We start from the raw sequence: 14,088 nt of genomic DNA on the forward strand, positions 1-14,088 counted from the left end.
AATCTATGCTATTATATATTGTATTGATGTTCGTTTTTAACAGTCTGACATTTATGTTTTACTTTACGTTACATTACGTTATTGTATTGTGTTTTGTGGACTATTGTTTGTCTTTTCCATCCATCTTTCTAAGTAACAATTTGAGATTTAAAAACTAGATCATGACATTTACGACTGCATATCGTCTGCTTAAATAAACTTTGTCTTTTATCAGTTTTGATATTTTTAGGAGTAGCGGAATAGGTATTTTCAATTTAGTTCTACAGCTTTGTTGTTATTGTTGTGCAAATTTGTCTTATTTATCAATATACAATATTAGGTCAATGTCAGTTAAATACAAACTTTTGTGTATCAAGCTGAGAAACAGGAGATGGGCGAGGTGTTACAGAGCCCTTCCCCAGTTTTGTACCGAATCGACTGTTTTTTATACTAAAACTTGATAGCTATTTGAATCGTTACACAAATTTAAAAATTATTTTCATTACTTAATGAACCCCTGATTGTGGAAAAAATTGTTTCATGATCAAATTGACATTGCACAATAAAAAGATGTGTTACTATATTTAAGAAATAAACACAACTAGTTGCAGTATAAATGCATCTCATATTGTTAGATTTTTAAAATTGGTTTTGCATGATGGATATAAAAGTGACAATCATATTGACTTTATTCCAGACTTAAAGGACGCTAAATGTATTCAACATATAAATGACATCAACAAACAATGAGTATTTTGAAATAACTTTATCAAATTCTAAGGTTTATACAAGGTGATTCAATTGAAAAAGGGAACAAAACCTAGCATCAATCATTTACACCAGTTTAGGTTATTAGTGTGAGTAGTTAGGACATTTTAGGGTTTTTTTGTCAATGTAAACAATAAAATTGAAAACAAATGTTGTACCATTCTAGCATGCACGTTAGTTTTTTTTCTGAAAGCTGTCAATCGTAAGGAAATTCAATATTCAAAAATAAAAACAAATTAGTGTTTAAGTATGCTTCTGATAAAGATGTTATTTGTATTAAAAAGTTTTAACCTTGCCATACCATTTTGGTACAATGCTAGCTGTTAAATGATTAGAACAAGACTCATTTTTAAATCAACTATTAAAGGCGCCAGTTCTTGTACCTCTTCACGTTAAGAATATAGACAGTTGGAGGTGGTCACTTTAGACCTGTTCGTAATTTGACCATTGTATAAAAATATATTTATAGAATTAAATAAAAAGAGATTGAACCTCACTAATTCTTGTCATATCTTTCAATTTTCATATTCTTTAAATGATTGGGTATATTGCATGTGACTAAAGTTATAGCAAATAAGTCATTATAAAATCTGATATTCTTATATAAATAGATCTTGTAAGAGATGCATTTCCTAACTGGAAAGTCATAATAATTGTCTTCCATGATACTTAAATATTTGTTTTTGAAGATAAACACTTTTATAAGTTTTTAATCTTTAATTTTAAAGCTAAAACATTTCAGATTTATTGTCTTTAATTTTTACAACAAACAAACACAATCGCATATAAGGAATGGTTATATATCCTTTATTCTTTGTAGGATGGCGGATTGGTATCAAAATCCTGTCCACTGTTCGGTTCTGGTTGTATACCACTAACAGCTTGAACCTGTTGTTCTGCCGGTTGAGTTGTAGTCATTTCTTGATACTGTTGCCCTCTGGAATACTGCACTATTGGGTTAGCTGTTTGTCCTGTAGCTATCATGACCTGCTGACCGTTTGCCATAGGAATCTGAGTCTGTGGTAGGTTAAGAAACATTTCAGGTTGTGTGCTACTAACAACTCCCTATCGAGAAATGAAAACGCAAGTATATGTAGATCCAATTAATGCTTTGTTTTATCTAAAGAAACAGTGATCAAACTTTCTAGATAAACAAAAACAATTTTCATACAAGTTAATATGATACTATATGTAAGTAGATAAGAATCCTCCTCCCTGAGTTGAGGTAAAGAATAGGTAAACATACTAAAGCTCGATGTATATTATAATGCACAATGGCCATGTATATTGACACTATGTCTGTTTAAGCCGTGACTCGGTAGAGGCAACCAAAACTTTCTGTGTGCCAATTGTAAGAAAATTATTTTGAGTTCCAATTCATCTTTGTATTTAGAGTTAATGTCCAAAGTTAGAGAGAATATGGGTGCAACCTAGAGGAATAACAACTGACACATTAATACTGTTTTAAATACTAGCATATGTCGTATCACGGTATCAATAAAATCTTGCTGTTATGTTGGATTATATTAACAGTCCAGTATAACAGTAATATTTGTTAGAATATGGACCGTTCGATGACCTCCCTTAAAAATGCATTGATACTTTAAGCAGACAACTCACATTTACAGTTGTTACTTATGCACATCCAAACTTATATAACACTGAGTTGTCGACCTCAGTATTGGTTACAACATCTAAACATCAAATCCTTTGACCCTCATAGTCCTCTATTGTGACACATTTAGGTTCAGTTTGGGAGGGAGAGTGTTCATGTTTTGGTGCAACATTTGCTTACCTCCTGAATTGATGTCCTCCATGTTGAGCAGCAACAACAGAATGAAGAGGCAATAATTGCGACTACCACTTCTGCAAAGAACAACACAGCCATGAAAACTGACAGAATTACAGCTTTCGAATCTTTATTTCGTCTCTGAAATAAACATAAAACTGTAAAGTGTTGACATAAAGCAAACAAACAAAGCAAAACTGACAAAAAAATGTATTATATATATATAAAATTCTTTCGACTTAAATTCACCACCAAACTGTTACATCTGCATTTTGTTGTGGTATATTTATCAGTGTTATTCAAACAAATCTTGGCACCAATACATGGACTATGTCAAGCGCTTGACCATTCGGCAAACAAGACTATATAAAATATAGTTTCGATGGTCAATGAGTTTTATCATTCTTTACGACTGACCTGACCATTATTCCATCTACATATAGGAAATATTAGTATACCGCTGTTCAATAGTCATAAATCGATTAAGCGAAAACAAATCCGGGTCACAAACAAAAACCGAGGGAAACACATCAACTATTAGAGGAAAACACGGAACAACAGAAACACTGAACTGCAACAAAACCAAACGTCAAAATACAGAGATACGGACTACTTAATAACAACTGCCATATTCCTGACTTGGAACAGGACATTTTAAGAAAACATGGTGTGTTGAACCTGGTTTTATGGCTATCCAAACCTCCCGCTTATATGGTAATGTTAAACATACCGCTACATGTCACAATACAACTGTATAATTACCAGTCTTGATGAATCAGACTAGAGAAAGACATCACTCGACTGACAAAAGCTGTACTACATATTGCCTAGATTGCTGAGTGATCATGGTCGTTCGACACAGTGCATTTGATAGTTGCCGCGATGTAACAGAAGCATGACTTGAAAGCTAGCTGAAGGGAAAAAAACATTTGCGACCGCTAATTTCCAGATTTTGTACTGTGTATCTATGATAGATTTATTATTGTCCTGAATCTAAGACGCCATACATGTAATAAGTTGTGTCTCTGGTAAAGTTATTACATGATTAGACGTATATATAGTATGAAAAATTTCACAAACGGAAAATTGTATCAGGTTTTTATTATAAATTGAATATCACTTTATTTCAAATTCAGTTAAAACGTTATCTGTTCAAATAAATGCAGGGTTTTAAAATGTTTGTTATAAGTTTTCAATAATCGTCCTTTTTATTGCGTCGAACATATTTCTTTGAATTTGTGGCAAAACCCTGTTTTCAAAATATAAATGAGACTCACCACCTAACAATCAATCGCAAGCAGCACAAAGCATTGCCAAATGATAACACATGTTAGATAACTAAAAGGGTTATTTTGTTTATTATCCATTAGAACTAAGAATTTTCAAAATCAAATTAAATTCAAAGAATGATCATTTAAATTAAACGATCAATAAAAAATGTAAAAAAGCAATTCCGAGTAAACATGTCTTATCCTTTCCAATCATACGCAACAATTTATTTTTATTTCTATCCTTTTCTCTAATACATAACAGTTTGGTAAAGAAAAATATACAGAACGTTCGGAAGCAAAATCGTATCAAGTGAACTTTGCCCGACAGAACAGCAAAGCATTTATGGTCAGGTTTTTAATGCTAGCATTCAAGTTTGATATTTTGACGCGTATCAACATTGATATCAATGATGTGCCATATGATTATCTATTCGACATTTTTTTTGTTATTGATCATCAACAATATTACTTACTGTAAGTGAACCAACCACACCAAGACTTAACATAGCTGGAATGAAAATTGACGCTCCAATTATGCTACACACCATAAATCCAGTTTTCTGAATAGAAAAAAAACATTGAAATAATATAATTATACTTTGTACAATGTACATAAAATCAAAATGTTATTTAATTAAAATGGATTTACATTATGTGTTTCCTTCTTGTTACTAACAAACTTACTCTATATCCAAACAAATAAACAATATCAGAAATTCAAACATGCATGTAGCCGTAGAATTCCAATAAAGCAGAGTCAATTACTGCTTTATATTCGATTCTTATAGTTTGTGTTTTTCAACTATAAATGTAAAATATGTTTGTTTGGGTTATTTTCTTTTTAAGGTGAGTGAATCATTGGTCTTACTTAAATTAAAGCCTACCAGACATATCCATCTCGCTTCTCTCTTCTTTGACATACGCATAGGCAGACAACCAGTAAAAACATACTACAATTACAAAAATTGAAATTTATTCATGTTTAACCAAATTCTTAAAATTTTAACAAAACAAACGGTGCATCATGGATGTTTTGGTTATTTTTTTTTTTTTTTTTTTTTTGCAAGGCTCCTTTTTTAGCATTGTAATATGAATGAGAGATAAATGGGCTCAAATATATGACTCACACTACATCAGAATCATCAGCGCTATAAGGTTGTTTTTTTTTACCAATTGCATCTTTTTTTGTATTCGATTCCAATTATACTTCATGCCATAGAATATCATTACAGATGTCTCAGTTTATGTCTTAAATTATCATTCACAGTTACACAATTATTTTTTTTACTTTATTTTCATGAAATGCCAAATAAAAATCTAGCACTGTTGCAGGGGGAAAAAGAAAAAAAAACGATCATTTATCAATTAAAGTACAATGAGGCAGACTGTTCTGTTTATGATATTTATTGTTTTTAATTACAAAATCTATAAATTTTACAAATCTAAGCAAATTAAATCAAAACACTGAAACAATGCAGTTGCATTAAAATATAAACTTGTAAGTAAGGGGGTAAAACCAAATTAAACAAATGTCTATTGATTTGTGCTGCACGCATATTTGTCACTTTTGGGCTTATTATTATCCAGTCATCTGAACCATGCATTTGTCTGTAGCTATTATCGTAGGAAAACGGACAAAGGGCATAGTTGGTCCGTCTTTGATCCGTGATTCTTATCAATTTTTCAATAGCCGACGATGGAAAATTTAAACAAAAAAACAACCTTTGACAAGCGAGTTGGACAGGAATATAACATTGTAATGCATTGTTGTGTGTTAGTTTATTCTACATTGGCTAGCGGTATAGGGGAGGGTTGAGAATTCACCATACATGTTTAACCCCGCCGCCTTTTTGCGCCAGTTCCAAGTCTGGAGCCTCTGGCCATTGTTAGGCTTGTATGTTTTTCAAGTAACGAACGCTGGAAGTGAAAAAAAATCGATTTGTTTGCATAAAAATTTGTTCCTTGGACATAACACTGTTTTCCCTTCTCTCTCTCTCTCTCTCTCTCTCTCTCTCTCTCTCTCTCTCTCTCTCTCTCTCTCTCTCTCTGGTATTGGGGTGGAGGGGGTTGTAAGATTAAATAATTGGACAAACACTCAATGCTTTTTTTACAGGAGTTTGTACTAGTATATAAAAATAAGGAGATGTGGTATGATTGACGATGAGACAACTATCCTACAAAGTTAAAAAGAAATAAATGTAAGCAAGTATAAGCAACCATACGGCCTTCAACAATGAGAACACCCCATACCGTATAGTCGGCTATAAAAGGCCCCGACATGAAAAATATGAACCAATTCAATTGAGAAAACTAACGGCTAAATAATAAAAAAAAAAACAATTTACTAAAAACAAATATGACGATATTAACTAACGACAACCTGACTGAACTGAAGGCTCCTAACTTTGGAATGTGGCGGAGTTGATACAAATAAGAAGATGTGGTATGAGTGTCAATGAGACAGCTACCCATCCAAGTCACAATGTGTAAAAATTAAACAATTATAGGTCACATATAAAAAAGAAGATGTGGTATGATTGCCAATGAGACAACTCTCAACAAGAGACAAAATGACAAAGATATTAACAACTATAGGTCAGCGTACGGCCTTCAACAATGAGCAAAGCCCATACCGCATAGTCAGCTATAAAAGGCCCCGAAAAGACAAATGTAAAACAATTCAAACGAGAAAACTAACGGCCTAATTTATGCAAAAAAATGAAACATGTAACACATCAACAAACGACAACCACTGAATTACAGGCTACTGACTTGGTACAGGCACATACATACAGAATTTGGCGGGGTTAAACATGTTAGCGGGATCCCAACCCTCCCCTAACCTGGGAAAATAGTGTAGCAGTACAACATAAGAACGAACTGTAAAAATCAGTTGAAAAAGGCTTAACTCATCAGATGGATACAAATATAAATACATCTAACAAAAACACAGAGTGGACGTGGCCGGGTACTTGTATATCCCAACAACAAAAAGAGACTAAGTACAGATCTGAGAGTACTCGCAGTTACTGACAGCTAGTTCAAAGCCATTAACAACTAATAAAAAAAATCATGTATCGAATACTAAAATATCAATCAGTACACATCCAAAATCCAATGGATTAAGTGTAAAGACGTCAATGACAGTCATAAACATGACCTTGTGCAATGCCAAAACAAAAGTATTGACAGATTGTAGTACCGTGAAAGTACATATGTGTATAATAATAATATTTAGTATGGTTTTAATATACTGATAACAAAATCAATATTTATACCAATAAAAGCAATATTCAAAGATTTAATTACAGTGTTGAATTGGTAACCTTTTATAATTAGTTTATTTAAAAGTTTACTCCGATAGTATCTAAATTTCCGGACTCGGTTAACAACATCACCGTAAAATTAAAGATGCACTATTCCATTTGAAATAAGTTTTCTACAGGTACAGACAAACTTGCAAACCAAATCGTTGTACCTATTGAAGAATTGAATAAAGGTTTAAGGTAATTTGTGGTAACGAAATCCCTGACTTAATAATTTACTAGTAACACATAGATTACGCTCATTGAAATCCAACACGTCACTAAAGACACGGAGATAGCGAACGAGTTGGGATATATAAACACTGTTAGACGGTGCCAAAAGAACATCACCATTCAAAAAGGAAAATTAACGATAGGGGAAAAAATCATCCCTTTTCTCTTAAATTTTTGTGTAGAGTTTCTGGTGTAACACTCAAAAATATCTAAATCTAGGAAAGGACAGTTATTGCTGTTAACATTTGATTTATCTAAAGTTAGTTCCTTTTGGTAAATTTCAGCAGTATGTTTAGAAAATTCGTGATTATTTAACGAAAAATATATCATCAAGATAATGGTAAGTGTTGTTGAATTTATCAATCAAATGGTTCTTTATTGAGTTTGGCCCTTGACTGTGATTCATAACAGTATATGAATAAATTTGGTATAAAAGGGGCACAATTGGTACCCATTGGAATACCTACAACCTGTCGATATGTATTCATATAAATCGTTCTACAATTGTATAGTTCCAGCACAGTTTTTCTTAAGAAAAGTTATAATCCAGCTTAAAACTATTCACTTACCCATCCAGAACATATTAGACAAGTAATGTCAAATGCAATAGGTGCGTGGACATTATAATATCGACTTTTATTCGAAATCATTCCAATTAGACTAAGAATCCCGAGAAGAACTCCAAGACCTATCTGTACACCACCAAACACCTTAAATGTCCTCACTGGAAATGCTTGTTGCTGGTGTCCGACTGGTAGAGCTTGTTGGATTCCCACTACTTGTGGTATAAATTGGGAGGACATCGGAATATTTGCAGTCGTTGCTGACATTCTGAAATTTGAAGAAAAAAATCAAAAAATCAGATTGATACCCGTCGGTATACAGAACATTCGTCAGGTCAGGATTTATAAATGCCTAGACTTTTGGACGTGGAGACCAGTGCCAATCTCACGCAATAAGTTTATAACAGTAGGCAGGTAAAAAAATAAACATGTTGACAATAAGAGCTTTGATATGATGACGCCAAAAAATTAAGATATATCATTTGGTAGGCAATTGATGTTTGTAATTTTTTGTTTGGTACACCATAATCGGAAAGGTTAAAGACGATTGTGCTCCGTTGTTGTTTTATTTTTTTGTTGAATGCAAGGCCGATTCTATTTTTGTAATGCATTTTTGTTTACAATTTGTACTAGTTTTTTGTTTTGAAATTTTATCCGATACTGGAATGATTTATTGCTTCACATTATGATGCGAAGCTATTAGTTTAAGTCGATATACATGCCGTTCTTAAACTATCTAAAAACAACAGTTTCTTTTAATCGGTTGCTCATTGAAATGCCATTGGTTTGGATGAGTTATAAAAATTGAAAACACGTAAGGAAGGTAAACGATTTTTTTTAAAGATGGTGTAATAAGGAATTTAATATTGTTGGATAAGAATATTATCAAGGAAAAAATTACATACACAAATCAAAAATATGAGCAAGAAAATAACATATGAAAATAAATAGAATCAAGAAGAAAATAGTATTCAAAAATAAATAATAGTTAAAAAGTAAAAATAACAAACATTTATTTATTCAAAATGAAAAAGAATATACATAAATGAATAGCAATAAGGTAATAATAACAAACAAAATGAAAAGTATAAAAGGGGAATGATAAAACAAAAATGAATACTAGTATTATGAAAATATTATTAACATACAAAAACGAAAAGTAATTTGGGGGAAATAACATAAAAAAATGAATTGTAATGAAGTAGAAATAGCAAACAAAAAGAAATAATAATAAGAGGACACTAACGAACAATAAATAATAGCAATAAAGAGAACTAACATACCAAAATAAAATAGTATTAGGGGAAAATAACATACAAATAAGCATAGTAATAAAGGGGGAAAACAAACTAAAAGGAATACTGTTAAAAGAAAATTATATACAAAAATAAATAGTAATAAGGGGAAATAACTAGTATCAAGGGGAAAATAACATACAAAATTGAATAGTTTCAAGAGAAAATAACATACAAAATAAATAACAATAATGGATATAACCTTGCAAAAACGAAACGTAATAAGTGGAAATAACATGCAAAAATGAATTGTAAAGAAGAGAAAATAACAAAAAAATCTTACTAATGAGAGAGTTAGAACAAACAAACGAAAAAAGTATTAAGAGGAAACTAATGAACAAAAAGTAATAATAATATAGGGATCTAACATACCAAAAAAATATAGTGATATGGGAAAATTTAATACAAATATGAATAGTAGTAATGGGGAAACGACAAACTAAAATGTAAAAACTAAAAGTTGGACTTCGGCTGTTGTCTGCTCTTTGGTCGGGTTGTTGTCTCTTTGCCATATTTCCCATTTCCATTCTCAGTTCTAGTGTTTAGGGGAAATAAGTTTTGAAAATAAATAGTTATAAGGGGAAAATGATTAGCATCAAGGGGAAAACATCATACGAAAATGAATAGTATTTAAAGGAAATAACATACGCGATGGATACTAATAAAGGGGAAATTAAAAGCAAACTTTTAAAAGGGGAAATTTACAAACTAAACCTTGTTGTCAACAGAAAATGTTTGCTGTATATTTATTAGGGATGTCAACTCGGTGAACAATTACTTATCGAGTACTCGTTGACTTTATCGAGCGATACTCAAGTACTCGCTCAGGAATATATCTACAACACTGAAGCACAAAAGACGTATTTTACATTCTTTGGTGTGTTGTTCAACTTAAAGAAAGCCAGATATATACGTATCTTAGACTAAGAATTACAGACCATAAAAAATAGCTCATAACCTACAAGTACTAATTAAGCTAAAAACAGTCAGTTTAATTTAATGACCATTTTAAAAATCATAACAAGCAAAAACCATATCAAACAATAGTATTTTGTAATCATTAAACCAATAGAACAAACACTCTTAACAACATTATGAATGGTAATATTGGGGTTCATTTATTATATGTGAGTGTATCCATAAGTGCGACCGGAACATAATCATGATAGTAGGTCAGTAAAATAATAGTGAAGTGTTCAATCAAGTGGAAAGTGAAGTGTTGAATCGATAGTTTAAGGTCAAACTAACAGTGATTCAAATGAATTGAGTTTTGTCTATCTTTATTATAACACATTTTATCAACTTAAGTATCTTTTAATTGGTCTTACTACATGTACTTCTTTTAATGCTTTGATGACAAAGTGAATTGATCAAAAACTTGCAGCGGAAGCTTTACATGGTATGAAAAGATTTTGTAATTTCACAGTAAAATATATTGTATAAAATAAATACGAAAATATAGAAACATGTCCTCATAGATAGTCTAGCTAAATAACAACTTCTAATAGATCAAAGATTATGGGTTTTTCAAAATATATACTAAAAGCCTTATCAGAATATAGGTGGCACCTTCCCTTCAGACGTAATGACAGTTTTTAAATTCATGATGAAATTGAGCAATTTCCTTAAGAAAGTTAAAAAAAAAAACATAATCATCAAGTTACAAAATTTCCTTTCACAACTATTTATAGTACATACTTTTTGTGTGTGTAAAGTAATTGCACAGATGATAAATTACAACAATTACAGGATAACGTGCTACTCTAATCAAGGTCTAAAGTACCATATTTTATATTCTTTATTTAAATGATCAAAATTTGCAAACCTTGCATAGATTTTATAAGCAAAATAAATAAAAACTAATGTGAAAACTAATTACAAACATTTTGTTTTAGACACATCATTTTATACCAAAATAGCCAGTTGCAATTTTTGTAATCTTATAATTACGATCCGATGAAATCTAACCCTTGTGGTCATTCATGTATAGTTACTTAGTACACGGAAAAAGTTTGTACAATGACAATGCCTTGTAAATTTTATACTGATTCATGCCCCTAATAGTACATTTCTTTTCATACAAAAAATCATGACATTTTTTAATCTTAAATATAAGTCAGCTTTCAGGCGGTTTTTGTTGTTAGTTTGGCAAATTTGAACTAAATGCTCAAAATTATAATTTTACACTTTCATTGATATATTATATATATAGTTATATTAACGAACACATATTTTTTTTCACATTTTTCAATACATTTTGTGTAGTTTTGAACTGTAATTGAGAAAAAAATACATTTAGACTATCCGCCATTTTTTAAACTCACATATGTTTCGTCTGGGAAAATATTCTATGATTGTGTCCATTTTCTTAAGGAAAAAAAGGGTTTTCAGCTTGGTTTTAGATGTCCAAATATTTTTTGTGGAAAATCGTTGGTGACCTTTTATCTTGATTCCTGAAAAATAGCACCATATTTTCATTTGACGACCAAATCAATTTTACAGTTAACACATTTTTGTATCGAACGATGAATGATATAGCCGTGTAGAAGTTATGACGATTACATTTAGACTCTGGTTAACAGGTTAAAAATATTATGTACAGTAAACTCAAATGCACTTTCTTTTCAACAATGAAATGATCATATTTTACCAACCTTTTCTGTCTGTGTTGTACGATGTAACTTTTTGAATGAAAACAATGCTTATCAATAATTACAAAGTAATATCTGATGTCAAATGAAATACTTCCTCAGTCGATCAATAACGTATATCTACTTTGACTTTATTTTATCTGGATACTTATATTTTAGTAATTAAATTACATATCTGTTTCATTAGAATCCGTGATTTTAATTGGCTTACAACAATTGCGAGGCACTCATATATCATTATATTTCCGTATAAAATACAACACCTATGACACTGCACTTGCTATCCTTGACTATTTTGAGATAGTACATTATGTGATTGAACGTTTTTAAAGGAATTCATTGGTGTATAAAATGGACCAATTCACTAAAAAAAAATTAAAGGCAGAAGGAGTAGACAACAATAAACTTCGAAGGAATTCAATTTCTCCACTCGTAACCTCTATCACACATAAATTGTACATTTGTGTCATTGAAATGGCAAGGCGCATGACTATATCTTTTGGTTAACGCAAAAAATATACTAGTACTCAATGAAATTTGCTATCTGATAGACAAATAAATTACAAAGTGTATTACTTTCATCAAAATGAAAGTTTTTGTGTAATTATTTGATTTGCCGATGAGCACGAACTGAAAATAAATATTTTCAACGTCGACCCGCTTTCTGTCTTAATCACCGCCATCTTGTTAACATAAGATACAAAAAGCAGTTCCGTCAATATCGTCGAACGAAAAATAAGTAACTTCAAGAGCCACTGTTGGAAGCCCTCTCGACCAGTTATATAAACGTGTTTACTAAAAGGCAAATCATATAAGAATCATTGAATGATAAACTTATAGTTTGATATAACTTAAATTTCATAGTTAAATACTTCTTTTAATAATGTTATTGTGTTGTAAAAGCATTGATAATACGCAAATTTTTAATATGAATGTCGGAACGCGCTTCATATCAGATGGAATTTGAATATCAAAGATTCTATAAGAATTACGAAAAATATTTAATGTTTGCAGTTTTACAAATTCTCCTATCTTTTAATAGTATCTTGAGCTGAAATGAATTAATTTGAATGTGGAAGGCTTTAGTTTCAATATAATGTAATATTATTTTCGTTTGAACAGGGGGCCTCGGTGACCAAGTGGTACAAGTAGTTCTACTACTGAAATTACTAGCCAGTCAACACTGAGGTTGTGAGTTCAAACCCCGCTCGTGCCGGTACACTCGACTCCAATCTTAATTGACTAGGATTGTCATTTTTTCTATCGAAGGTCGATGGTTTTCTCCGGGCACTCCGGTTTCCTCCACCTATAAAAACTAACCGCCACGAAATAGCCTTAAAGTTGCGCTAAAAAGTGGCGTTAAAACACCAACAATCAATCAATCAATCAATCGTTAGAATAATTCTTCTTAATCATTCTAAATCTGTTCCAAGAACTTAAAGAACCCATGCTAAGGATAATTCAATAAGGGCTAGTCGGATGCCTAACTCTTTGCTTGATAATCGACGAAGACATCAGGGACCCCCACCACCTACCGCAAACACCGTCAGACGCCAGTTTTTCCTATGCATGAAGGTAGTTAAAAAAAACCAAGTACGAGACCATTAAGGGAACCGTGCTTACCTTATTTTGCCATCATAGGTTGTTTCTGCGTATCGATAAACCTGAAGATTATAAACGTCACTTTCTAAAAATAAAATATATTAACAGAGGTATTGCTTTTATCACCTTGTCGAGTATATTCAACGACTCTACCATTCAAAACTGTATACCTCCCTATCGTTATAACACAGAAATACCTTTTATTTCGTATAAATACAAAACATGCACCAGAAGTCTAATTTTGATCATAAGTCAGTAACATCAGACGTGAATGTAAAAAATATTACTCCTCTAACTTGAAACTGTGGATCGTCGAATTTAAGATATGACCCCTATGACCCTGTTATTACGGGGAACCTCAATATCGTTCAACACCGAGAAGTAAAAAACTTTTTGAAAAAAGGACAAAAGCATCGTCCTCCATCTAAAAAAGATTGAAAAACAGTGTCGTCAGGTCACATAAAACGCTCTTTTATCGTATTGTAAAAATTGGCGTAAACAGGGAAAATCTGCGAAAAAATCTTTCAATTCTTATCTAGATAAATGTATGAATCTTGTGGATATTCGAATAATACATTTGGAAACAATTCATAAATGAATAAAACAGTACATAATACTCCTATTTCTAGAA

The 14,088-nt window shown here is 31.5% G+C and overlaps 1 protein-coding gene across 3 annotated transcripts; it reads right to left on the reverse strand.

The window, feature by feature from the left end:
* Nucleotides 1-730: 730 nt before the first annotated feature.
* On the reverse strand, nt 731-11,994 carry LOC127703081 (uncharacterized). Of its 3 annotated transcripts, XM_052207489.1 has the most exons (7): nt 11,859-11,984; nt 11,529-11,657; nt 7,916-8,177; nt 4,692-4,757; nt 4,281-4,367; nt 2,543-2,677; nt 731-1,812 (listed from the first exon to the last, which is right to left on the reverse strand). In XM_052207489.1, exons 3-7 carry the CDS (start codon nt 8,174-8,176, stop codon nt 1,555-1,557), a joined length of 807 nt encoding a protein of 268 aa, XP_052063449.1. In that variant the 5' UTR covers nt 8,177; nt 11,529-11,657; nt 11,859-11,984; the 3' UTR covers nt 731-1,554. The 3 variants fall into 3 exon arrangements, with proteins under 3 accessions (XP_052063449.1, XP_052063450.1, XP_052063451.1); XM_052207490.1 differs by lacking the exon at nt 11,529-11,657 and having other exon boundaries at nt 11,859-11,994; XM_052207491.1 differs by lacking the exon at nt 4,692-4,757.
* Nucleotides 11,995-14,088: the final 2,094 nt, after the last annotated feature.

The sequence above is a fragment of the Mytilus californianus genome, unplaced genomic scaffold, assembly GCF_021869535.1.
Source record: "Mytilus californianus isolate M0D057914Y unplaced genomic scaffold, xbMytCali1.0.p SCAF_5, whole genome shotgun sequence".
Classification (NCBI taxonomy): domain Eukaryota; kingdom Metazoa; phylum Mollusca; class Bivalvia; order Mytilida; family Mytilidae; genus Mytilus; species Mytilus californianus.

What these genes read in the sequence shown, in the direction of transcription:
- LOC127703081 (XM_052207490.1), bottom strand. Translation starts at nt 8,176, where the DNA reads ATGTCAGCAACGACTGCAAATATTCCGATGTCCTCCCAATTTATACCA. An exon ending in GTCTAATATGTTCTGGATGG is followed by an intron (nt 4,758 to 7,915) that starts GTAAGTGAATAG and finishes TTGTAATTGTAG; the next exon opens with TATGTTTTTACTGGTTGTCT. An exon ending in AAGCGAGATGGATATGTCTG is followed by an intron (nt 4,368 to 4,691) that starts GTAGGCTTTAAT and finishes TTTTCTATTCAG; the next exon opens with AAAACTGGATTTATGGTGTG.